The sequence below is a fragment of the Barbus barbus genome (genome assembly GCF_936440315.1).
Source record: "Barbus barbus genome assembly, chromosome: 38".
Taxonomy (NCBI): Eukaryota; Metazoa; Chordata; class Actinopteri; order Cypriniformes; family Cyprinidae; genus Barbus; species Barbus barbus.
In genome coordinates this window covers 5,805,732-5,833,526 of record NC_136716.1, presented here as the reverse complement: position 1 = coordinate 5,833,526, position 27,795 = coordinate 5,805,732, and the positions used below count along the sequence as shown (strand labels likewise).

At 37.1% G+C, this 27,795-nt stretch overlaps 2 protein-coding genes across 5 annotated transcripts in view; one reads left to right on the top strand and one right to left on the bottom strand.

Moving 5' to 3' along the window:
• The window catches only part of LOC306858035 (putative JmjC domain-containing histone demethylation protein 2C), a 148,020-nt gene extending 136,641 nt beyond the window's left edge, over positions 1–11,379 (top strand). For both annotated transcript variants that reach the window (XM_079398389.1, XM_079398390.1), the window contains 8 exons: positions 5,039–5,207; positions 5,293–5,383; positions 5,557–5,687; positions 6,079–6,201; positions 7,689–7,828; positions 8,042–8,218; positions 9,443–9,574; positions 10,540–11,379. In XM_079398389.1, the coding sequence (XP_079254515.1) occupies positions 5,039–5,207; positions 5,293–5,383; positions 5,557–5,687; positions 6,079–6,201; positions 7,689–7,828; positions 8,042–8,218; positions 9,443–9,574; positions 10,540–10,629 (1,053 nt within the window). In that variant the 3' untranslated portion in view covers positions 10,630–11,379. The remainder of the gene's footprint in view (positions 1–5,038; positions 5,208–5,292; positions 5,384–5,556; positions 5,688–6,078; positions 6,202–7,688; positions 7,829–8,041; positions 8,219–9,442; positions 9,575–10,539) is intronic.
• LOC306858036 (nuclear receptor-binding factor 2-like) lies at positions 11,077–19,442 on the bottom strand. Of its 3 annotated transcripts, XM_079398391.1 has the most exons (5): positions 19,085–19,272; positions 17,195–17,279; positions 14,805–14,850; positions 13,908–13,948; positions 11,379–13,817 (listed from the first exon to the last, which is right to left on the bottom strand). In XM_079398391.1, exons 1-5 carry the CDS (start codon positions 19,120–19,122, stop codon positions 13,194–13,196), a joined length of 834 nt encoding a protein of 277 aa, XP_079254517.1. In that variant the 5' UTR covers positions 19,123–19,272; the 3' UTR covers positions 11,379–13,193. The 3 variants fall into 3 exon arrangements, with proteins under 3 accessions (XP_079254518.1, XP_079254517.1, XP_079254519.1); XM_079398392.1 differs by lacking the exon at positions 14,805–14,850 and having other exon boundaries at positions 11,077–13,817; positions 19,085–19,442; XM_079398393.1 differs by lacking the exon at positions 14,805–14,850 and having other exon boundaries at positions 13,908–13,937.
• Between the last annotated feature and the right edge of the window lie 8,353 nt (positions 19,443–27,795).

Below are 27,795 nucleotides of genomic sequence, written 5' to 3'. Positions count from 1 at the left end.
AGAGGAGAACCTCTGGGTGTATCCAAAATCAACCCCTGTACCCATTACTCCACTAATATGGTCCCCTTGAAGGTTTGAATGAAAACATATAATGGAATTCGGACATTGATTGAGCCATAAGGGCCATAGATGCTATCTTCTGGCGAAATGCATGAATATATTCGCTGTGACCCTTCTAGTGCAGTTGAGTGTTGACTTTGGAGTGTGCGTTGGCTTTACACTCATTATTATGATGCATGATCGGATTGAATAAGTACACTCAATAATGTCCCCTATGGTTTCAGACACCACTTCAAATGACTGTATAGTGCACTAAAAAAGGGTGTAAGGGGCATTTTTGGACACAGCCTCTGTCTATTCCTGTTCCGAAATGACATTTATTGACTTGTGCTTAGTGGACCATGACTTTACAGCTCTGCAGGAAGTAAACTGGCATCATAAAATGTGGCTCTTCCAGCATATTGGTTGTCTTCCAAAACCTAGTAAGCTGCTTATGTAAGCAGCATTTTAAGGCTCCCAATGCAAAGATTGTTCCAAAGGGTAGTTACTATTATTATGCTGCTTTTTAAAATTTCTCACAGAGAATGCAGTCTCATAAAAATTCAAGATCTAAAAACTCAAAAACTCTATTCAAGATAGCAGATGAAATGAAAACATTGATTTTGTGTCTGTATGTTCATTGATTTTATGTCTGTATATGTTCAGATGCCTATGTAGGGCACATTCTTTTATGTGAGATATTTAGGATGATCTGTTGCATACAGCAGTGTCTACATCAATAAGAACAAATTGCAACACACTCAATTTTCCTCATTTAAATCCCCCCCCGAAAAAGCCCTTCCACTCCCTCTGCATCACATTAGGTACAATCACAAATAGTCTAACAAAAATAATTATAAAAACTCCACAAAGCAAATATAGTGTAAAGACATTAGTCATGTCACTTTAACAAGTCCTTAATTTTAGATATTGCCCTTATCCAAGCTGAAATAGTTTTTTGAGTGGCACCGTGCATCCTAGCCACTGATAGCTCCATGTTTGTAATGTCATGTGAAGGAATACATCCAGTGTGACCAAGCTAAAGAATGTGGAGGTTGCCAGCGTAGGGTAAGCATTTTCTTAGCTGCAGTTAATCCAGAGAATAAATAGTTTTTTTGAGACCGAGAGAAACTGAAAGATGAGTCATCTTTTAAAAGCAAAAGCTTAGGACAGCATGATATATCGACTTCAAGAAATATTAGTTCCCCATGGAACCCCATATGCTCTCATTGCAGATCTCAGGCGCAAATAAAAGAAAAAGGAGGTCCCTGGTAGATTATATTCTGTATGCAAATCATTAAATGATCGCAGACCATTCTCCCCCCATATATCAGCTAAAACATGTATGCCTCTATCACTCCATTCTGGAAAAACAAATGGTTTATTGTCCGTAAATAGACTATGATTATGAAATAGAGGAGCGTGAGAGTGCCATTTATTATTATTGTGGGATAATTTTGCAGCTGCACGCCAAACAGAAAGAAGATATGTTATAATTGGGCCAAAATGCTGTTTCACACTATTCAACGGGATATTACAATAAATTAAATCTTTTAATCTGTAGGGTAATGCCAAATTAGATTCAACCAATTTCCAAGAGATGAGAGGGCCAGGATTCAACCAAGCTATAAGAGGCCGTAAAATAAATGCCCAGTGATACAACTTAAAGTTTGGTACCGCAAGACCACCCGCATCTTTGCAACGTTGTAGAGTTGCATATTTTATACGAGGAGGTTTGCCATTCCATATGAACTTGGATGTTAATGTTTGAAGCTTGGACCAGTAATCTGTGGGTGGTGAAAACGGTACCATCGAAGAGAAAAAAGGAATGCGAGGTAGAACATCCATTTTAATTACAGAAATTTGAGCTTGTAGAGATAATGGTAGCGTTGACCAACGAGTGAAATCTTTGGTTATACGATGATATATAACTTGATTTTTTTTTAAAGCTATTGTGTGCAAAGACAAAGATCAACACCCAGATATCTAAAGCTAGATACTACCGGTATCTATACTAGAGAGGGCATCCCTGACGAGTGCCACGTGAGATGAAAAATTGTGAAGAACAAATGCCACCTGTCATAACCACTGCAGAAGGATTAGCGTATAGAACTTTAATCATATTAATATAGTCACTACCTAAGCCAAAGTGTTCCAGTACTGTCCAAAGATATTGCCACTCCAGCCTGTCGAAGGCTTTTTCAGCATCTAAAGATAGTGTGACTTTGAATTGCCGTAATATTTTTTAATTTTTCACTGTTCTTCAACCTGAGAGTTAAAAGATGGCTTGGCTTAGCACCATTGAAGTAATAGGTTCTTCTAACCTTGTGCATCAAAAACTCTGCTCTGCACCGTAACAATGAGTTAAGTTCTGTGCGCATCACATTTATTTCTTGTTGAACATTCTCAGTGTGTGAGGTCTGCTGAAGACGTTCTAACCTATTTAAATCTTGTTTCCAGACTACATATTGTATTTAATCTAGACTTGTTAAAATGGGATGCAAAAGAAATAGAAGAATCTCTTGTGCAACCCTTTATAGCATCCCAGAGAAAGCGAGGATCATTGACCGAACCCGTGTTCACCTCTATAGATCGGCAGATGATAAAGATTGAGTTGAGAGGTTGTGGGAACACGAGCGATCAAGAGATACATCCACTACCGCATTCATATCAGCACCAAGAATAAGAAAACAATCCTGAATCTGCTATAAAGTTTTAGTGAGAGCAGGGAAAAAATTTGGATCAAACTGGGATGGGGCATGAATTGAAATAAATGCAAAATTATTACCCTCTATACATGATTTGATGTATGATACTCTACCATCATCACAGCTATACCTTTCTAAAATATTAAAAGAAAGCTTTCTTTTTAACACAACAAGTGTGCCACGTGATTTACTATTCAATGAGGATGATGCAGCTACATAATAAAACTTCTTAGAAAACCTTTGGACATCTGGTTTCCTCAAATGTGATTATTGAATGAAAGCTAGGTCAACATGATGTCAATGCAAGTAATCAAGGCAGGCAGTGCGCTTAATGGGGCCATTCAATCCATTCACGTTCCAGGAAATTATATGAAGGTTTTCCAATGCCATATATTATCACTGTAAAATAACATTAACAAACAAATCAACAAGCATAAAGTAATAAAATTACTCTTCAAAGAACACCTAATATTATAGAGGGAAAAATACCCACCTACCCTGGTCGCCAATACCCCCTTGGACACCCAACTTCCCACAAAAACATGAGAACATTTAGAAGAAACACTTCCAATGAATACAAAAAACTTAAATAATAATAAAAGAAAACACATGGGTGACCAGTGCCCAACTAATGGACAACGTGACCCCGAGAAGGGCGGCAGACTCAATAGTACCACTCACCCACTCATTGTTAACAGATTCCTAATGAGTAAAACAAAAACATTGCCAAATAGGCCAATAATATAATCAGATGTTGGCATTACTCCGTTTACGCTTACTGGAGAATACCGGTACCAACATTCAGAAAAGAAAAAATTACTTTAAGAACTGTCTCATTATCCTTCTTTACTCACTTGCGTGTCCACTCCACTCAGAAAGTCCTCAACCTCCAAAGGGGACTTGAAGATGTGTTGTGTCGACGATCCTCGAGTAAGTTTGAGTTGTTCTGGATATAGCAAAAGCCCATTTTCTGTGCCTTGCTGGTAACCTCCATGAATGCGCGGCGTCGATTCATGGTAAATGCACTGTAATCCGCAGAAAATCGGATGTCTTTTCCGTCATATTTGACTGGCGATTTCCTAGATGCCCTGAGGATTTGATCTCGGTCAGTGTAGCGCAGCATCTTCATAATGACCGTTCACGGCCTGCTTGTGTTGTTGGGAGGGCTGATGCGATGAGCTCTCATAGTCTCGGTCAACGAAGGGAACCATACTGGTAGAGAATCCGAGATTTAAGACACGAGATTCACATCTTCTACACCTTCCGGTTAGTTCACAATGCGAACATTATCCCGCCGGTTCCGGTCTTCCAAGTCAGCCAGTTTTTCCTCGTAGTTCACCATTTTTGCGGTACATTTCTCAAAGTTCTGCTCCGTTTTACTAAGTCGGGTGCTCAGGATGGAGTATCTATCACGTAATTCTCTTACACCGCTAGAACAGCTGGAAAGCTCCTTCTGAATGTTGTCCAGTCTGTCTTGAGTTTTAAACTGTGCTTCAATAAACGACTGTTGCTTCTCCATGGCGTATGCGATCATGGCGGCAAGAGACTCCTCGATCTTATCCGCTTCATGCGTTCGTTCACGATTTACTTGCCTGCCGGCCGATTTCGCTTGACGTGTGGACATAACGTTGTTGCCAAATATTAAGTGATAAAAGACTGGCCAAACAATTCGTTAAATAAAGTGAAATTATCGCCGAATATGAGTGGGGTCGGCGGTGGCGCAAACCTAAGCTGCCATCGTACTCACAGGTCACGTGACTCCAACGACTCTTTATAACATCTGAGACTAAGACTTGATACTAAATGGTTCACCAGTAAGGTTTTTTTTTTTTTAGCTGTCCCAACCAGTAGAAACGTTTTTTGCTTACTTTAACACAGATGAATGATCGGTTTTTATATTAATCAATACAACTTTTTTTATTCACAAATATTTTTACTAAAAGAAAATTTGGAAATAAATAGAAGAAAATCTGGAAATGTTATTGCTATAATGTGCTTCCATAGATTCATATTTATGCTTCAACTTTATTTTGAACACCAAAACACTCGCATCATTATTATTGAGCTCTGCACTTTTGCAGAAGCTAGTTTGGCACTCAGTTTATAATATACTCACAGATTTAGGCTTTTCAATAAATGTAATTATTACTTTTAGTCTTTAGAGGAATCCATCTTGCAATTTCTTTTTTAACCAGACTTCAAATTTTTCCACTCTTCAAAAAGCAAGTCTTAGTAGTGGTTGTGATCTCAGCTGTCATTAAAAGGCCATTTCCTGTGTGGTGTATTTGCAGCCGGTGCTGGTCTCTGGGGTGCACAAGATGCTCAACGCCAGCTTGTGGAAGGCGGAATCCTTCAACCAAGAGTTTGCTAACCACCAGGGAGACCTCTTGAACTGCAAGGATGGAGTAATGTCCAACTCAGGCATCAAAGAATTCTGGGACGGCTTTGAAGATCTCACGAGTGAGTGCCACTTGAAGTAAACAAATGAGCAGTTATCTTCTTAATCAGCCTGTTTCTGTTTATGCTGATCATGCTCTTTCTACAGAGCGGCCCAAGTCTAAAGATGGAGAAACTGTGGTGTATCGACTGAAAGACTGGCCTTCAGGGGAAGAGTTTATGACTTTGATGCCCTCCAGGTACCTCAGAAACACAGGAACATTACATGTAGACATGTTAAGCAGCCATTTAGACATTGTTTTAAGGATTGTGAATGCTGTTTCATGGTGAACTTACATATTTAATTTGTACGTACTGATCAAGCATAGCTCTGGTTTAGTTGTTTTAGCATGTGCTTCATCTCAATGTGTAGGTATGATGATCTCATGAAAAACCTCCCAATGCCTGAGTATTCAGACCCCGAGGGGAACCTCAACCTGGCATCCCATCTGCCCTCCTCCTTTGTGCGGCCAGACCTGGGCCCGCGCCTCTGCTGCGCTTACGGTACTGCAGCTCCCTCTGTCTCTCTTACACGTATTTTTAGTTTTCATTTTATTAGTGGCTTGCTATGTTTTATTCATGGTTTTACTGTAAAAAAATTCAATCGATTTAACAAAAATTATAATTATCTCATAAAACCTGTCATATTTCGCCCCAAAAGAAAATATAAAAACTTTTTGCAAAAAGAAAATGAGGCCTATTTCTCGACAGTTTACTTTTTTGTATTGTGACATAATTTTCATAGCATATAACGTTGAAAATTTCCCCAGATTCTCATTAGTGTTTGTATTATTTGTTGTATTACCTTTTATTATGTCTAATTTAAAATAAAGTAAAAAAATGAATAACTGTAGCCTAATTTGGTGAACTGAATCATGTATGATCCATATCTCAGGTGTGGCGGCATCTCAGGAGCAGGACTTCGGCACTGCTAACCTGCATATGGAGGTGTCGGACATCATCAGCGTGTTGGTTTATGTAGGAGTGGCCAAAGGGAATGGTGTCCTCTCCAAAACGGGTAAGCCTGAGGCCCGCTCGCCACACAGTTGTCAACAGCCTGTCCGTTTACTTGGTCAGCAGTGTTAGAGAAAGAGACAGAGGGGGAAAAGCCTTCTGCTTGAGCAGAAATGTTCCATAAACCCTTGAGCTAAGAGGGAAAAAAAACGCAGAGCATGGTTTCCACCCTGGAAACAATGAAATGTAAGAGATGCATCTGGAAGGATTTTCCTCTGCCAGTACATGGCCATAGCAGCACTAAAAAGAGCTTTTATCTGCACTCATGAGAATGAAACATGGAGTTTCACATATTATTATGGTATTAACTAAAAACCATTTTAGATTTACATGACCACTGTACTGTCTCTGATCCTCTAATGGATTTCTACTACAGTAGATAGATCTCTAAAAGCCATTTGGGTGTGATGTTGCATCTAAAGAAACATAGGTCAGTGCTTCTCGGCCTTTTTTTTTAATGTTACATTGGCTTCAACAATATTCAAATGCCCAGAGTTTTTTTTTTTTTCATTGTTCATCATTTACTGGAAAATTATTAAGGATAAGGAATTTTTTATTTTTATTTTATTTAATTTAAAAAAGTTTTTACCCAATAAAATATCTTAGATCTTGGCAAAACTAGAATAACGTCTATTCATTATAAATATGCACATGGCATTTTAAGACTTTATGAATTAACATGACTTTTCTAGGTGTAGAAATCACACTTTTAAAATTAGGCTTCCTCATGTATTCAGGTTTTCCAAGACTTGGTTCTTCAAAGGAATAAAACAGTAATTGAGGGGATGACTAAAAACAAGAAATATCTTGTTGGAGCCACAGTAGGAGGGGTGGCCCTAGTAGTCCTTTCTGATCCCGCCCCCCTCACTTTTCCTTTACACTTTCTATCGAATCGAAATACTGTCGAAATATCTGTACGAAATATTTTTTTTTTTTAATGGCCTATTTTAATGCTTGCTTTAAATCATTTAAGTCACCTTGGATGTTAGCGGAGGCCCCCAGGTTTGAGAACCACTGCCATAGGTGATTACCAGTAACGTCTTTGACAACATGCATTTAACATGGCTGACAAAAGACTTTATCATCTGTTGTGTAATTCAGAACAAATTTGGTATTAAATGATTACAATGATATTGACATGTAAATGTGGTAATGTGATCATTCAAAAAAACACAGGCATGACAGTTTTTGAACGACACATTTTTCTAAGTAATGTTTTAATTCTTGCATCGTGTCTCATGCCAACAGCTGCTCCTCCCTCTTCCCTCCTCCCTACTGCGATGGCCTTTCTATTTTTATCCGCTGTCTCATGGGCAGACATGAGGAGAATATATAAAAGCCAGACTCCCACGCTCACTCCTCGCCATTAATTTTTAAACATCACTCTGTCTTCAAAAGAGGACGGCGCTCCCTGCCTTTATAATAAATTAGGCTGACCGTGTGATTCGTTTGCTGTGTAACCGCATGAATGTGTTTGTGCCAAACACACAGGAGTGCTAAAGAGGCTGGAGGAGGAAGATCTGGATGACAACGTGAAGAAAAGATTAAAGGACTCAAGCGAGACTCCCGGAGCCTTGTGGCACATCTACACAAGCAAAGACGGCGAGAAGATTAAAGAGTTCCTGCACAAGGTTATTTTGATTTGATTTCTCCACTGATCTTGAAATGATACAGTGGATCACGGCAGTGTCGCTCACTCTCTCTCTCTCTGAGTATGTGTCCTCATAAAACCTTTTGCTCTAGCACAAGGAAGTGTTAGAGGATTGATTTCATATGAATGTGCAGATCTTTAGTGCACGTGCTGCTGTCTGAACTCCGTGTTTGTGTGTGTTTGGACATGGCAGGTGGCTAAAGAGCAGGGTGTGGAGAATCCAGCGGACCACGACCCGATCCGTGAGCCAGGCTGGTACTTGAGCCGTAAGCTGCGTCAGCAGCTGCTGGATGAATACGCTGTTCAGGGCTTTACTGTGGTGCAGTTTCTGGGTGATTCGGTCCTGATCCCTGCTGGAGCTCTGCATCAGGTCTCATTGCACTCCTTCTTTTTCTGCAATTGCTCAAACCACTGATAGCACATGAGCAAATCATGATATATATATTCTGGGTTATTGATTATTCAGAATATTCCGATATTTCGGAGTGTTGCTAAAAATTGATCAGACACTTAAGCAAGAATTTGTCAGAATATCTTTGAATTATTTCAAACAAAATAAAACAAAACAAAAAAATCTGCTAATGCTTTCAACTTTACTTAAATCCTGTGAAGCCTTACATATGAAATAATGGTAACACTTTATTTTAGGGTCTTTTAACTAGTTTCTTATTAGCATGCATATTACTAGAATATTAGCCATTTATTAGTAGTAATTAAGCACATATTAATGCCTTATTCTACATCCCTAATCCTACACAATACCTAAATTTAACAACTACCTTACTAACTATTAATAAGCAGCAAGTTAGGAATTTATTGAGGCAAAGTGTTGAATAAGTCAAGGTGAATAAGTGTTCCCTATTCTAATGTGTTACCGAAAAATAATTAGTAGTAGTTGGAAAAATCGATTTATTCAAAATTAAATGGTTTATTGAAGTATTAGACAATATATATTTAGAGGCCCAAACTAAGCAAAACATGCAATTTGGTGCAGTTGCTGATATTTCGATGGACAAAAAGTAAGATGAAATTTTGATAGGAATGTAAATCCATGAGATCTTTATAACAGTATGAAAGACTATTTACATAAACTGCTTATAAATATATGTTGTTACTCTCAATCTCCCAATAATGTCTAAGTAAGCTGTTATTTAAATGCTGAGCTTTGTGATCAGTTTTTATTGTGGGGGCAAAACATAATGCCATAGAATGATGATTGAGAGATCAACAAATAAATATTCCTCAAAAGCCTGATTTATCATATTTGATAATTACATTTTAACATACTCTCCCCCCCCCCCCCCCCCCCGCCCCCCCCCAAAAAAAATTATGAATAATCAAGTAAACTTAAGTTGCTTCAGTCCAGTAAATGATCTGATATTACTAAAAATATACAAGATATTCTTACAAAAAGACACGTGTACCACGACCTGAAGTGAATGTTTTAACAATTATGCTAAAAGACCTTTTACTTTCTAAATGATATACTGTCAATCAGCTAACTGGAGGCGTGTAGTAGATTGCGTAATACTCGCTGAAGTTCCAGAGCACCATCATCTACAGTATGTCACATCTGTGTCTCTCATCCGTACAGGTGCAAAACCTGCACAGCTGCGTCCAGGTGATCAACGACTTCGTCTCTCCGGAGCACGTGGTGCATTCGTTCCACTTAACCCAGGAACTCAGATCCTCCAACGAGGAAATGAACTATGAAGATAAGCTACAGGTAGAGTGGAAATATCACAGCATGTCAACGTTTATTGGAATATTAAGGCCTGAACTGAATCTCTTATTTGTCGCTCATTAGGTTAAGCTACACAAACGACTAACAGTAAAGTGTTTGTGAGAAGACTGTGCCATTTGCTTTCTTTCATTACTGTTTATAACTGTTTGTATCAGTGCACATGCAGTCTGATTGTTGCCACTATAAACTCGAATACTCTTGACAAAAGAACACATTTCATATTTTCAGATGCATTGTTAAACATGAGATAGCATAAAAGTTACAAATATCAGAACTCCCTTTGAGGTTTCAGAGCAGTTCGCCAGCAATGAATACCACACATTTATCCCAATAGATTGCTTATGATCCACTGCTGATGAATTATGACAATGTTTCCTTTATGGTCTTTATACTGTAATATTTTGTAGATGGATGCAGAAGTGCACATTTTATCTCCTTTTTTAATGAGCATCTGGAAGTAGTAAAGCTAGAGTCCTGTGGTTTTGGGATTTTTTGTAAATAAGCCCCATATTATGCATAAAAACGTAAATTAATTTGCTATTAATTTCATTCATTAATCAGCACATCGTCAAAAATGATCACTTGACAGCCCTGTATTTAACACATTCAGTATATAGATTTGACCAGTATTGGTATAATAATAATTATATTTTTTTAAGCAGTCCATCAATCGATCTGTACTTCATATATATTGAGATATTAGTGCCTAGTTCAATTTCAAAAATGTGCAACGTGTCTTGAATACTGTAAATTTGAGGTTTTGCAGTTGATGTAGAGTAAGGCTTTGGACATACGGTATTCATTTTATCCGATTTTTAAAATTATGATGTTTCTCAGCACTGCAATCATCAGTTGGCATGCCATTTCAGACGTCTCTCTCTCTCGGCTCTCGTCAGAGTCCGGAGGCGATCTTTTGTGCGATTCTAACAGCCTGTCGTTTCTCTCAGATCAAGAACATCTTTTACCACTGCGTGAAGGATGCCGTGGGAACATTAAAGAGGTGCTGCGCCGAGGAAGAGGAGGAGACGAGCTCATGACACTCGTCGACACGTTCCCCCAAATATGCACACTAAAGCTCACGCCGCGAACCTCCAGTGCCAAGCAGAGAAAAACCACCAGTAAACTGTATTTATTTGTTACTGACACCACAGCAGTATAGCGCATCAGGATGACTGTGATCGACACGCCACACACATCTGAAGAATCTAGTGTTTGTTTGTTTGGTTTCGTTCCCCTTTTGTTCTTTCATACTGTATAGTTTCAGTGGAGAATCATATTTATTTTTAGTTCTGCGCTCTGTTCTCGATCAAATGTAAATGTGACTTGTACAGTTTGCTAATGGATTTCTGATGACGCTCACTACTTTGGAGACACTGTGAGAGAGATCCGCTGTCTCATGTCCTCATGCCATATCTTTTGAGAAAAAGAACTGCCAAACAATTGTAAACATTGTAAAGTTCTATTATGTAAAGAAAGACTTAACTCACTTCAGCATTTTATTAAGAAGTATTCACTGTAAAATGGAGACACTTACAAAAAAAGGTTGTAATTTATTTAAGAAAAAAACTTTTTTCATTTTTTTGTTTAGATTTACTATGATGAACTTTTGAAGTTCAATGGAAAAAGCAAATCGTACTATGCTGTGTAAATATATACATATATACATTCACTGATGTATTTTTTTAAACATGGCTTGCTTCAATTTCAAATTTTAAAGTGCAAGTGTTACATGCTTTGTACATTGAAGTTCAAAGGGGTTTTACATTTTCCATTAAAATGGATTTATCAAATATCTGCCTGCCTTTTGCCTTCTTGACAAGATGAGCAGTTCAGTGTTTGGCCAATATATATATTTAAATATATTCTGGTAATCAAAATGTAATTATTTGCTTTGCCATTCACAGATTGAACACCAGAGGATGCTGTTGAGCTTTTGTGGGAATTTAGAAATGGTGAAATGAACACTTGTTTGTATCGCAGAGTCACTACCATTTCAAAGTCTCTTACAATATGATAATGTTTTATACAAACCTAAAAAGCAGTACAATTGTTTTTACATTAACTAATACCTTTCAAAATCAGTGACCAATTGAGACCTTGACACCCTATATTCCATCAAAAATGACTTTAAACATCGTTTTATTTATGAATGCACCTTTTGTGAGCTCATACTCAATAGACTGGACGGAATGTTTGTATTATTGTAGTATATTTTCAATATAACTGAAAACAGATTTATGCTGCCACTTGTTAAAATCTTTAATGCTTGTCAGAACAAGTAAACTCACAAAAGAATTATACATAAATTCTGGTTTTCAATATCTTAATCATATACGTACAGCTACCTTAGAATAGCCATTCATGCATCAAAACATTTTTGTCATATGATTTTCATTGATTTTTACATAAAAGTAAAATAAAATCTGATGCACCCTGATTACTGCGGTAAAGCAGTAATTAAACATTGAATTAAAAACTAAATAATTAAAAGAGCAAAATGTGGATTTGGTTCCCTCTTCGTGACACAAATATAAGCCATAAATTAATCTCATCCCAGGCGCGTCTGGCACATGTTGGTAGCTTTTGATTAGTGTGAGGAGTGAACCTGGTTTATTGTTAGAGCAAGGTATGATTGTGCAATCAGTTACCTGAAAATATTAACACTGTGACCCAGACAATCCTTGATTGATGAGTACAGTACAAATGAAGCTTCAAAACAAACAACAACATCCTCAACTCATCCAGACTTCACACAGGTCCAAAGAGCCAAGCTTTTAGGACACGTCCATTCCTGTGCTGTTTGCATTGCATCTGAAGAATGGCACAGTGGAGAAGTGTGAGGAGATGAGAAACAACAAAATGAATGGGTGATTCTGTAGCACTTGACCAGATTATTGCTTATAGTTCCGAATGCAGTTGTCTCACGCTCATGTTCAGTCTCCTGTAGAAATGATCCACCACTGGTTTTATTTAATAGGTTGCTACAAATCGTCCAGAGATGACATCATGACTGGGCTTCGTACTAATCGCAATAAGGCAAAACAAGTGCTGCAAGCTGGTTATCGGTGTACGGAAACAGAATGCATAACTAATTTAATCGAGGCCTCTCGGCTTCTTCTATGCCCTAAATCTGCACTGTTGATAGACGACTGAAACTGCATAACCACAATGTCGACAACGATGGTGCTGATCAACTGATACTGCACAAAACCCTCACACACACACTCTCACACACACATGTAGTTCACAGTGTCTGTGTAGGAAATAGTTTTCGATTCAAAGTGGGATTTTGCAAGAAGCAAATTCACCTGCTGATAAAAAGTCTGATAACATAGTGTTCGACAGAATCTCCGATATCCCTTTTCACTCGTACTTCATAAAAAAAAAAAAAAAAAATGCATTAGAAATGTTCAAAAAGGCACACGTACTTCAAAAAGAGTTATTTTCTTTCTTTGTACATCCAATCGCTACAGGGCGCCACTGAGAAGTTGTGAACCGGATGGTCGCGCAAACGCCACCGGGCTGCTTCACCGTGAATGTGCTTCCTCTGCGTGTTCGCTGGCACGCAACGGCGATCGAAGTCTCCCTTTGGCGAGTGCGGTCACAGTTTCTCCCCGTCCAGCAGCTCCTGCAACTCCTGCTGGATGTCCTCAGGAAGCTCCAGGCCCGGCAGGTCTTCCAGAGGGATCTCCTGAGTGGGCATCTCCAGCGGAGGGAGCTGGGGGATGGGAATGTCCTTGGCCTTGCGCTCCTCAGCTGTCTGCGGAAGCACCCATAGCTCCGACCTCTCCACGAAGTCAGCGTCGGCGTAGTGTTCCTTCTTCAGCCGCGCGTTGTCCGCCCGCACCTGCTCGTTCTCCCGTTTCAGCTGCTCGTTTTCAGACACCAGTCGGTCTACCAGGTTGCGTAGGTCGTCGATGGTGGTCTGCTGCTCCTCTAGACGGGTTTTGTCATCTTTCTGGGCTTTACTGCCTGTGCAGGGCTCTGGGACAGTGCCTTTGTTCTTCAGGAGGTACAGCCAGGTGTCATACTCACGTTCGGAGGGTTGGGAGATGTCTGTGGCAGCTCCGGCCGGCTGTAGGTGGCGGCGTGGCGTCTGGTCTGAGGCGGGAACGTGCTGGAGCGTTCTGGGCTTGTCCTCTCGCTTTGCTCGCTTCCATTGCTCCTCGATCAGCCTCTGCTTCTTGACATGACTGTCCCTCTGAAGCTCCAGAGACAAGCGAGCCTAGCAGGAAAGAAACATCTCATAGTCAATTTGATCCACAACAAATAATAATAAAGAAAATGCAGGACAATGAGGACCATCTAGATGTACCTGTTCACACTCGGTGAGCTTCATGGCCTCCTTGAGAAGTTCTGTGGAAACATTGCAAGTTATTTAAGCACACACTTCCAATCTGAAGTTGAGCCCAGTTCTACTCATAGACTGTACAAGAATATTGTTTAGGCTCAAATTTGACTCGGCGAGCTTTGGTGCTCTTTGTGAGACAAACCTAAGGAGACTAAAGGCCTACACGCAAGACAACTGTTTCTCATGAAGATGCATTCAGCATTTACAAAGGCTAGTCTGTGATTTTATTGCTATTTGAATGTAGAATGTCTGTGTTTTCTCCCACCACCTGTGTACAAATGTACAACCGAATCACCTTTACTTTTTGACAAACACCAAGGTTGTGTGGTACTGACATCTGTGATTTTACAAGAGATCAATCCCATTTTTCTGTAAATCCTTTTTAACCACTGCCGAGCAGAGTACGCTAACTTTTGCACTTCATGGTAATGTGAACGCATTTTAAATATGGACACTTTGATTAATGAAAAGAGGAAACTACAGCTCCACTACAAGGAATGGGAGCTGTTAGCAAAAACAATAAAAAAAAATAGAATATAAACAAACTCATGACATTTTTTTTTGTTTTGTTTTTATATTTAGTATATAGATTTATATAAAATCACCATGAAGTATTAGGGCTGGACGATATGGCCAAAATTGATATCACAATATATTTCTTAATTTCTTAAATATACAAATTCTGATATTGATATGAACAATATTAAAAAAAGCCTCAGAAAAACTGCCAAGAACACCCACAACAGTACCTGTACCTACAAACCTCTAAAAAAAAAAAATATTTGCCAAGTCTATGAAACCCTCTCCAATAAAACTATAATATTTTAGAAATAGAAACGGTAAAAATAAATTAATGTTCACCTTTTCTCTCAGAGCTGAGCTTGACACTGTTGATCATAACATACTTCTAGAGAGACAGGGAAATTGGGCCATTAGACAGCTGCAGCTCATACAGACACTGCTGACAGGATTCTGACAAGAACCAGAAAAACTGAGCATAACACAGGTCCTCAGGTCCTTACACTGGCTTCCAGGTATATTTAGTATATTTAAGTACTTTTGCTCATTTATAAGTCACTCAATGGCCTAGGACCTAGATACATTGCAGATATGCTCACTGGATATAAACCTAACAGACCACTCAGATCATTAGGATCAAGTCAGTTAGACACATCAAGGGTTCACACAAAACAAGGAAGTCCGCTTTTAGCTATTATACCGCAAGCGGTTTGAACCAGCTTGCAGAAGACATCAGATGTGCTAAAACACGAGTCGCATTTAAATCTAGACTCAAAACTCATCCGTGTAGCTGTGCACTTACTGAATGAGCACTGTGCAGCGTCCGAACTGATTGAACTGTATTTTATGTATAATAATTTAATTCATTTTAAATAAATTTTTAAAGGGGTCCTATCGCTTTTTCACTTTTTGAATTTTAGTCAGTGTGTATGTTAGGGCATAAAACGATCTACGAAGTTACAAATCTACTCCAAATCTAGTCCACTCCAAAGGGAGATATAAAATTTTATAAAAATCCCTTTTCAAGAACTACAACAAACGGCTCGTTTGGACTACAAAGTTGTTTTCCTGTATTTTTGACATCACAAATTTTGTACAGCCTTACCGGGGAAACCTCAAGCTCTCCCGCTGGCAGATAATTAATTTGCATAATTATGCAGCCACAAATAGTGTAAGTCTGTGGGACTGTGGTATAAATAAATTCAACTGTATAACAGTTTCAGTGCAATTCATGTTATGTTAGAATTAAAGAGCAATACACATTATACATATTACCGTTGCACTTATCTGTACATAGTCAATGCAGTTATTTTTAAGATGTTGTTAAAACATTTTAATATGTCTTGCAATATCCGTGCGCTCAAAGGTTCTGCGCGATCCTGTCGTTCAATATTCTCAGGGTCTGAACTCATATGGCAATATTGACGAATTGCTGTTTTGGCAAGGGGCGGGACAATCCTGAAACGCCGTCTAAGCTGTTCGCCAATCACAACGCACTGGGACAGCTAACCAATCACAACACATTTGTAAAAAAGCATAATATGACCTCTTTAAATTATTTTAAAAGTTTTAAAATTCCTTGTTTTTATTGTTGTGATTATATTTTTTTAATGATTATTTTACTTCATTTTATGTAAAGCACTTTGAATTACCATTCCGTAAGAAATGTGCTATATATATATATATAAACTTGCTTTGCCTTTTATTTGCATTTAGCCTTCATACAAACAAGAAATGTGAAATCACCTTCAAATAAACATAAGACTCTCAGACACACAAAAGTGCTTCAGCCAAGATATAGAATATTACAATTGCTCAGAGTTGCTGCATAAAACAGTAAAAAGAGTGAGTAACAAAACCGTTGCTGGAGACGAGCTTATAGAAAATGCAAATTCATTCTCTGCCAGCAGGAGGCGCTTTTGGAGCAGCAGAAACAGTGGTTTCCCCAGTAACAGCTGTAAACAAAGCAGCGCTGCACTATGAATGCTACTTTATGAGGTAAAATAAAAAAGCCATCTAAACTTTTCTGAAGACAGTCGGCTCCTTTCAAGCATGCGTTCATATAAAACACCCGCGCCACATTTTGATTTTGAAACATGCAGTGCTCTCAACGGCGTCAACCGCCACAAATAAATCCATGTCTGGGAAACGCTGGTAATGCATATTGAATTATTGGAAATGCGTTTAAAAATCATATCACCATTATTGAAAAAAAATTATATCGCAATATATATTGATATTTAATTATTGTCCAGCCCTATTAAGTAGTTTTAATTCTTTACATTTAATTTTTTTTTACTTCATTAAACTACATTCATTTTACTAGTCAAACTAGCACCCTGGTCAAGAGTTTATTTCTGCTAAATTCCACTTTTTTAAAATGACATCCATTATTTTTAAAGATAAAATGCAGGACAAAGCAATTTAAAATATAGTGCATTAATATTTATCTTTTTAACTAAATATTTTAATAATTAAAAAACAAATAGGATATTACTTTCCTATTAAAATAAATATGAATGAATGAATTGTCCAAGCAATAACACATTTTGTTTATAGCTGACAATCATGTGACTGACCATATTGCAAGGTTTGCAGAATCACAGAAATAAATAAATAAATCACCATCCGAATCCCGAGTTTTATCACCGAGGTGTGGTGTAAATTTATTTTCACAGATGTCCCCATGAGAAACAATTAGTGTCCGAATAGAGCTAATAACCAAAACTAACCTGCAGCTTTTCTGTGGCAGGAGATGGCATCTTCAAATTTCCCAGCAGCCAGCAAGCGGTCTGCTTTCCTGCACTGTTGATGGGCCTGAGAGAGATGACTTTATTTAATTACGAGTTTATTAACACAGCACAGATACTCAATGGCAGCTCATTACCTGCTACTGCAGTATTTCCCCAGATTAACTCTAAACCTACATGAGATTCTAAAGAAAAATTAATCTAATCCTTTCAATCTCAATGGATGGGTATATGACCCGATGTGACAATACTTCTGTCATCCACCACTCCAGATCCAGCTATGTCATTATGATCTGCTTCAATTTTGCGGTAGTTCACCAAGAAGTCCAAGGAGATCTTTAGGAACTCAAGTCTCAACTCAATGACTAAATGTGAACTCCGATTTAATCACACACCCAGTCAACATCTATCCAGTGTTTAAAGTGGTGTCTGAGACCACACTAAAAATCTGACAGTCAAAATCTAATTCAAATTTGGAAATACATATATTTTTGACACTGTTCATGTGAACTCTTTCTACAGATGGCCAGGTGTTCTTGCTTCCATTGACCCTTGTGAAAAATAAGTGCACTTAATTGTATGTGTACTTGTAGTCCATTTCAAATCATAAAAGTACATATTTTTTCATGCTTTAAAGAATTACACTTATTTAGATGTGACTAACACACAAACACATGTAAGGTACTTTTGCTGTAGCGTGTGATTTGATATTACTTTTTTAATTATTATTAGATATATTTTAAATGCACTAAATTGCATAATCATCAAAACAAAAACAAGATTCAACAGGAATTATATTTAGCTTCCCATAAACAGTACACATATTTCAAAGAGAACAGAATTATGAAATACATACAAACATGTACTACTCAAGTGGGTCAAGTTCAAATACTTGCATTTAATATAAATTTAAACTATATAATAATAACATGCAATAAGTGTCCATAACATTACATTACATTCAGTTTGCACTTAAATATATTTTTATATATGTTTGCACTTTTTTATTTAATTTCTGTATTTTATTAAATGTCTGCGTATAGAGTATTTACAGAGTGTTAAGTTTTAGTTTTACTTTTTCTTATTTGTAAGTCGCTTTGGATAAAAGCATCTGCTAAATGACTAAAAGTAAGTAAATATAGGCAAAGTATATTAAGTACTCTTTTAAAAGTATGCTAAAGGGATACGTTCTTATGAATACTTAGAGTATATTAAATATGATATTCATTACTATTGTTTTTACATAATTTAATTCATTTACACCAACATAATACTAAGATAGCGTTAACAAAGGGAGGGAGAGAGATCCAAAGAATAAAAAAGATTGTCTCTTATTTCTGCTGTTTTGCCGATATTATAATTTGCCATGCAAAATTATATTAAACTAAAAAAAGGAGGGGGGGGGGGGGTTACAAAATAGAGGAATTTAGTGATCTTTGGACTCCACTGTCACTGAAATGTCTCTGTAAAGTTCTATAAAATCAGATATATTTAATCATAACTTCAAAGTAAACATATCCTTCTGTTCTCAATTTCAGGATTATATAAGGAACAGCCACCAGTAACGTACTGTCATCGGTCATAAGACGCTATGAAATAATAAATCACACATTTCGAGTCATAACTCGGTGTGTGCGTTTGTTTAAAGGTGACCAGCTGCCAGCAGTAAACAAACACACATATGGAGGTTAACTAAAACCGACTAACGTTACATTAAAACAGCACAAGGTTTATACGAAGTCTTCACATGACAGTTAAATGATTTAAACACCCGGGTAACCTCTTCGCAGCTTTATTTGAATTTGTTTAGAGATGAAATGCGGCTAGGCTAACATGCTAGCATGCTAATGTGGCTTGTAAACAGACACTTACGAGATTGAGAGGACTGTCCAGCACCTCCATTCTTTCATCAACTACAGCCTCAACTGCACGAGAGACTCATTGGCACATTATTGTGTTTATTCCGGCACCAGAGACTCTGGTTTCACCGGCTGCTAATCCACTTCTACAACAGACGAGCAAAAACAACAACTTCCCCTCCGTGACGTCACCGCCACGTCACCTCACAGCGTCGCGCGAGATGTGACAGCGCTTTTCTTTTTGTAATTTCTACTTAGTAAATCACGCGAAATCATATCACATTCATAATAAGTGACATGTTTTAGTCTCGAACGTGTCTCATTAGATGCTCAAAATCTATTCTGGGATGCAGTGATGTCATTGCACCACTAGAGGGCGCGTTTGTCCTACAAATTCAATAATTAACAACCAAAAATTTTTTCTATGTTTCTTGGACCTAGTAGCCTACCATATTAACGCAAACGGGTCATGCACCGTTTTCTTTTTTTGTATCTATAATACGAAGTACCTTGTAGTATCATATAAATATGTTGTAACAGTATTTCTTTCTAATGTCATTACAATGTTAGGCTACTTCATAGTAACGCAACAAGAGAGCAAAGCAGCACAGATAAAATTATTTTTTTCTTGTTCTTTGCATATATCTTTGTTCTTGTTAACTGTAGCATGTTATTATTTTAGTCTAAATATTAATATTATTTAATACATATACATTTATATAGGCCTAACATATAAAAATATATTTATTTTAATATACAAAGGAATTGATGACATCTCTTCATCAATGCCTTTGTATTTGACTCTTATGTGCTTGACCGTATATCCCCATTTGTTATTGTTTGTTGTAAATATTTAATAGTTATTGCAGTAAAAAAAAAAAAGCGAGATTACTAGTAAATTTCACAAATAATTACAAAGAAACAGCAAGTAACACATTGAATTAAATATGAAATTTTGAAGAAGACTGAAATTGTAATTTTTGTTTTTATTTATTTGTTTGTTTTTACACTGTATAAATGTAATTACACTGTTAAAATGTGACTACAATGCAAAAACGTGAATATGAACATCGTATCAAATGATTTATGTAAATATTAAGACCTTTACTATAAAATGGGTCCCAAAATAACATTTAATGGGTATCCCTGCATGTTTGTTATGTGTCACTCATACACTTTTGGTCAGTGTAACAATGTGAAAAGCGCTGAATCTATATCATACACATACATCAAAGACACAGTCAACATTACATGCTGTGTGTTTTTCTGTCCAGCGGTTGGAGATTCCTTGCACAGCAGAATATTTTGTCCATTCAAAGAGTGCACTTATTAAATTGTGACGTCATCAGCTCAAGTACTTTGTTTTTGTTGTCAAGTGCCACTTGCTTTATCCAAATGCTCTTCAATTAACACTAATAGAGAACAGAACTGGACCAGATACAACCTCATGAATCACAGCCTAAACATTGCCCTGCCATATACACTCACAGCACCCAATGCACATTTCAAAAACCTTTGATCAGCCTTTTGATTTTTTATTTAATTTTTTTACACAGTGATATTACATTGAATTTATATTGCTCAGAAGTTACTCCTGCAAAGCTCATGTGACTTTATTCAATACGAATTGTTTCAAAGCCGCTTCACTGTAATAAACAGGAAAATAACAGTGCCAATTGTTGTTATTAATTTGCTACAGTTATTAAACAACTTCAGTTTTACTTGTACAGCAGCTCTATAGAATACAATAGTGTCATTATTCAGTTTAGTTCAATGTTGATTCATTGTGGCTCTCAAAAATTTCCTCAGGAGAAATACCAAAAAGACACAAATCAATGAGTCAATGAATGTTGATAGTATACTGTAGCTCAGATCATTTGGTCTGGCAAGAATTTGATTAAAAAAATGTTTATTCATATTGAAATATCTTGCCAAACCTGGGCATAGTTTGAGACGGTGTTGAGGTCTCTTCGGAAACTCAACAGGAGACGTGAGGCTACTAAGCAGAGACAAAAATCATTTGCTCTTCATTGAATCTCATTGCTGTCCAAAAGAAACAAACAACATATTAAAGAGATCTCATTTGAGACATTTCAACAGACATTTGAAACTGAATTCTTCTGAAAAAAATGAGACATGTATATTTCGAATGCAATGTTTGTGATTCACAAGTCAGGTATGTTGATTAGAAGTGTAAATAACCCATATTTAGCAGGGACACTGCAAAGCGCTCTCTGTGTTTTGTGTACTGTATCAGAATGCAGTCGCTGGAACACTGTGGGTGTCCATCGAGACAACGGACAAATGTGAATCGAGTCATAACTCATTGAAAAAAGTCTGCCCGTTCATGTACAGCAGGCCACTGGAACAAAGCTGCCTTTGTTCTGGCCTCTTGAGGTGCAAAGTTAGCCTGCTTTTCTCCTTCAAAGCGATCCTAACTGCCGTGTATGTGTGGGATTCATTGTGAACCTGTTTCACATGTTGCTAACTTGACATTTGTGTGACCGATCCTTTATTTAGTACATGAATGATGTCTTCTGAGCTGGATGTTCTGAAGCACCACGGCTAGGTGTTTCATGTTCAGAAGAGCATTTAATCATATTGCTCTTATTTCTTCAAATATATTGTATGTGCATTCTGTATTGTTTGAACTTTTTCTGAACGCTTAGCTTTTCAATTAAATTAAATTAAATTCAAGTTTATTTGTATAGCGCTTTTTACAATTCAAATAGCTGCAAAGTAGCTTTACAGGAAATTCAACTTTCTACAAGTTTACAGGAAATTCAACTTTCTCATGTTATAAGTAATATCTCTGTCTTATCTAAATTTAATAGGAGAAAATTATTGGTCATCCAATCTTTTACATTTTTAACACACTCTTAGATAATTTAGATGTTTCATCTGGTCTTGTTGAAATATAAAGTTGAGTATCATCAGCATAACAATGGAAACTAATCCCGTACTTTCTAATAATATTACCAAGGGGCAACATGTATATTGAAAATAGCAGAGGGCCTAGGAGAGATCCTTGTGGCACTCCATACTTAACTGGCATTAATTGAGATGATTCCCCATTTAAATGGACAAAGTAATAGCGATCGGACAGGTAGGATCTAAACCATCTTAAAGCCTGCCCTTGAATACCAGTATAGTTCTGTAATCGGTCTATGAGTATGTCATGGTCTATAGTGTCCAACACAGCACAAAGATCAAGTAAAACTAGCAATGAGATGCTTTTTCTACTATATAGTAGGCAAAAATAGTATGTGAACAGAGCAGCATTTCTGAATTCACAGTATTCAAGATTCAAGATTTTTTTATTTGTCACATACACAATTATACAGGGTATAACCAGCAGTGAAATGTAGGTCAGGTCCGCTCCAAGGACAGTGCAATTATATAGAATATAAATATTAAGAACAAGAAAAGTAGAAAAAATAAAAGAATAAATTAAAATAAGAGATAAAAATTATAAATATAAATATAAATGTGCAGGTCAGTATGTTGTTGACTTAAATAGTAATAAAGAGGAATGTGCAAAAAAGTTGTACAGGGTATTTAAATAGCAGCAATATGAGGTAGAGAAAAATTATGAATAGCTTATTGATATGGTGATATTTACATGGAGTCAAGTGATGTTATGACACCGAGTTAGAGTTTAGGAGCCTGATGGCCTGGGGGAAGAAGCTCCTCCTAAGTCTCTCAGTTTTTGCCATCAGAAAAAACGAAGCGCTTGCCAGATGCAAGCAAAGTGAATAGATGGTTACCAGGGTGATTAGAGTCCTTGATGATTTTAACAGCTCTACTTTTGCAGCGTTTGAGGTAGATGTCCTGCAGAGAGGGGAGAGCAGACCCTGAGATGCGCTCAGCTAAGCGCACAACTCTCTGTAGTGCTATGCAGTCCTGATTGGAGCTGTTTCCATACCACACTAAGATGCACTGAGTCGATACACTTTCTATGGTCCCTGAATAGAAAGTTTTCAGGATTGCTGGTGAGACCCTGAATTTCCTCAGCTGTCGCAGATGGTACAGTCTTTGCCTGGCTTTCTTAACCTGTGTTTGGATGTGTGTAGTCCAAGTCAGGTTCTCGGAGATGTTTACACCGAGGTACTTGAAGCTACTCACCCTCTCCACAGGGGTCCCACTGATCATAAGAGGAGTGTAGGGCTGCTGCTGTCTCTTCCTAAAGTCCATGATCAGCTCTTTAGTTTTGCTCACATTCAGAGAGAGACAGTTGTCCTGGCACCATGATGTGAGTCTCTCTACCTCATCCAAGTATACGGTCTCATCATTGTTGGAGATGAGGCCCAGAACCACAGTATTATCAGCGAATTTGATAAAATATGTGGAGCTGTGAGAGGACACGCAGTCATGTGTGTAGAGAGAGTAAAGCAGGGGACTCAGGACACAGCCCTGTGGGGCTCCTACGTTCAGGGTGATGGGGTTTGAGGTGAACTGGCCAACTTTCACCACTTGAGGTCTGCCAGTGAGGAAGTCTTGAATCCAGTCACAGAGTGAAGAGTTTAGGCCGAGGTCTGTGAGTTTAGAAGCCAGCTTGATGGGACTATAGTGTTGAAAGCTGAGAAAAAGCTGATTCATAAATCAGTACACAAAGATTAGCTGGATGACCTACTGTTTCCAGTGAGATTCTTAAGTGTGCATCCAGTGGACAGTTTGCTGACCTGTGAGGCCATGGGAGACGAATTGTGGAGTATTGAAGCAACACAACTGATGCTGGAAGGTCACATGTCAATAAATAACAAAATTACAAATACAGAATGTCCCGATTATATTCATATTGCACACATTCATACTATATAATTTTTTTATAAAAGCTACTCAGAGAATCAATATTCTCCGACTATGACAAATATGACAGTAAAGAAATGTATAATATTACAGCCTTTCAAATAAATGCTGTTCTTTGGAACTTTTTATTCATCATACCATCCTGACAAAAATGTATCACAATTTACACAAAAATATTAAGCAGCATTGTTTTCAACATAATAATAAGAAATGTTTTTGAACATTAATTTCGGAAGGATCCTGATTCGCAGAAAATTCACAGAAATAATTTATTTTAAATGAAAATATATTAAAATAGAAAACAGTTATTTTAAATTGGAGAAACAACAACAACAACAAAAACACTATTTTTACTGTATTTTTGATCAAAGAAATTCAGCCTTGGTAAGAATAAGTGACTGTTTTAAAAAAAAATCACATCAACCCTAAACTTTTGACCAGTATCAGCTGTAATTTTAACAACCCTTTCTTGGCACATTGTTTCATCAACTTACTCTAGTGAGGTCATGTGACAACACTGTTTTGTACTACTGTTTGGATCATTTATTGTGGGATAATGCCTCCTGTTAAAACTTAAAACCATTTGTCATTTAACTATCTTTAGAGTATTAGTAAACTGTTAGATTAGGGTTAGAGTTTTGGTTAGTGCAATAAGTTGATATGTTCTTACAACATTACTTATAGTCAGTAATATGTGTGTAGGACGATCAAAATAAAGTGTAAGCAGAAATTAAGCAGACAGTGACTGGCAGGCAGAGCTGGGTAGTAACTGATTACATGTAATCTGGATTACGTAATCAGATTCCAAAAATTAAGTACTTGTAATTAGAGTAAATTACATTTTAAAATACTCGTAATCAGACTACAGTTACTTTTTTATTGATTACATGATTACATATTATTCACACAATAGCAATAAATTATTAATCATTTATTGATTCTCTCTAATTCCTCTTGTTTATCTTTTAAATTTTCCTTTCTAAATATAGTCTACCGCTTATATACACTCAGAAAGTCCAGTTTTGTGGACCTTCGCACAGAGATCAGTCATTAGTCAGGTGGTGACACAACATTTGACCAATGGATTTAGAAAAATCATTTCAGGTTTAAGAAGTGTTTCAACATTGCATCAACTACTGATGAACACATTCATTTTTATATGAATTATCCCTCAGTAGGTTATTTAACCATGTTAAAGGCTTATGCCTTTCAAACTCATTAAAATGCACAAATTTTTGTTATTTCTTATTTGCAGATATTCTCAAACTTTTTGTCATCTGAACCTCTTTCACCTAATGGCGGTTCTGGTGGTTTGCAGATGTTGTTTATGCTCAAACAGCAACATTACACACTAACTAAAGTTAAAAAAGTGAAGTCATAATCAATGACCCCTTTAAGTACCCCTGAGATTTGAAAATAAATATTTTAATAATTAAGTATCACATTTGCATGTTCACAGTTCTCTGACATTGGTTAATAGTCACATGGCGAGCAGGTAAACATCAAATATTTCTTCTTTTTTAGTAAGTGAATTGTTTTAATTGTTATTTTAAAATGATTTATTTTTTTGCATTGTGGGAGATAGCATTGCACATAGGCTGTGTTTGAAATTCTCTGAGTAGGTATGATTTATTTTTCCCAGTTTGGGAAACCTTGATGTTATGTAGGCTAATGTTTAATGCACTTCATGTTGTTAAATACAGTTAAATATTGTATTTTTACTTCATTATGGTACAAGATTATCCTGTTTAAATCAATGTAATAAATGAGTTAGGTCAAAAGTAATCTAAAAGTAATCTGATTATATTACCTAAAATGTGTAATGTAATGGATTACGTTACTGACTACAATTTTTTTCATGTAATTTTGGAATCAGTAACACATTACAATTTGTAAGTAATCTACCCAGCTCTGCTGGCAGGTGACATGCAATTGCAAAGTTATACTTTAAGTTATTATAATATCTAGGTAATGTACAGTATTGAGTAAGTAGTAAGCTAGTAAGATCTATTATGTGTGTAGCAGTCTCTGCACTTCCTGTCGCGCTTCTTCTGTCAGCACGTCAGAGAGCGTGCCCAGTGTCCATTGGAATCTGCGTGTAGGAGGACGGCCTGTCACCTCTTTCACCTGGCTGAAGTCTGGCCTGAAAAGTAATGATGAGCCAGCCAAGCTATAGAAGACCCCCAGCTACTCAGGAGGCAGAATGCTGCAGCCCACACTCTCCCTGAGTCTGACTGACTGACTGCCGCTCCTCGGCCGCTCTCTTTGTCCTCTGCGCTCTCCTCTGTCCCGACATGAAGGATTCTGCTTAGAGCGGGTTTTCTGTCGACGACCAGAAGCAGGTTCCTATGTGCTTTTGGAGCTGTTGTATGGGGAATCCCACATAGCCTCCTACACAGAGCGCCCTAAAAAGACAGAAAGGGAATGTGATGGGGGTTTTGAAGGCCGCCCCCTTACACACAATGGGAACCCCACAGTGAGCTAATGTGCCTGACAAATATTCTTACACATGTTAAACTAGCTCTCACCGCTGTCAGGTGTTCAGCTTTCTCACAACTTTCTCAAGTGGTTCAAACTGGATTGAGGGGATGAGAATCAAGTCTTGAAAAACACCAGTGAGAAAGCTAACACTACAGGTGAATAGGGTAAAAGTGTAAAACTAGTAGATATCACCATACATTCTCTCTAAATTACAGTACATTAAGACAATTGGTGTGTATTACATGTTTTCTGAAACATTATGTTGAAATATGCCAATAAGGCACTACTTAATTAAATATACATACATTTGCATACATTCGCAGAACAGAAATCAAAACATTGGACAAAGCCAGGTTCAAAATTCTTGTTTCATTTCATTTTGTGTGGATGGATGTAAGTTGGATGTTAGAAAATATTCTCAACATCAAGAAAAAAATGTTCACCATGTTTAGGAATAAAATGTAATGTAAAGATATAAGAACAACAAACCGCTAAAATCCTTCAGAATATAGTTGGAATGTAAGTCCTACTGAAGTGGAGATTTCTGGCTGAGTGCAGGAGAAAACTTAACAGAATAGACCTTTAAACAATGATTCAGCCCAAAAAAGAAAATTTGCTGAAAATGTTCTCCATCCTCTGGCCATTCAAAATACAAATGAGTTTGTTTCTTCATCAGACCAGATTTGGAGAAATGCAGAATTACATCACTTGCTCACCAATGGATCCTCTGCAGTGAATGGGTGCCGTCAGAATGGACGTCCAAACAGCTGATCAAAGCATCCGCATTATGTAATTACTTAATTTCTCCAGATCGGTTCTGATGAAGAAACAAAATCATTTACATCTTGGATGTCCTGAGGGTAAGAAAATGTTCAACAAGTTTTTATTTTTGGGTGAACTATTTCATTAAAGACAAGGATTGCTATTGGAATCTACAGACACAAGTAGATTAAATAAACACATAAATGTGTATTTTGGATGTTTTCTTTCCACTTGTCTGAAAAAAGCTAAATATCCTGAAAATCTCAAAATTGATCATTCAGGAATTTTATTTTATTTTTTTCCTGAAAAACAGACAAACACAATAAATGAAGTCCATCCTCAGAATGAATCTGTTTTTATAATAACACAACACTGGACAGCTGTGTGAAGGTGTTGATGTCAGAGGTCACTGGGGTGATGGTTAATAGGGTCTGTTTGGATGCTGACTGGCAGACAGTTATGAATGACTTGACTCAACTTCATTGAGCCATATTATTATTATTTTAATAAGAGCAATAATTATGAAAAAAAGTATGTTCTGTATTGTGAACATAATCGTAATAAAGCATGATCCACAATACAGCATGACCTCAAGTGTTTTATTGATTTTATAAGATAATGAAAACTATTAAGGACCCAATTTATCGTCATAACATTATGTTATTAAGCACA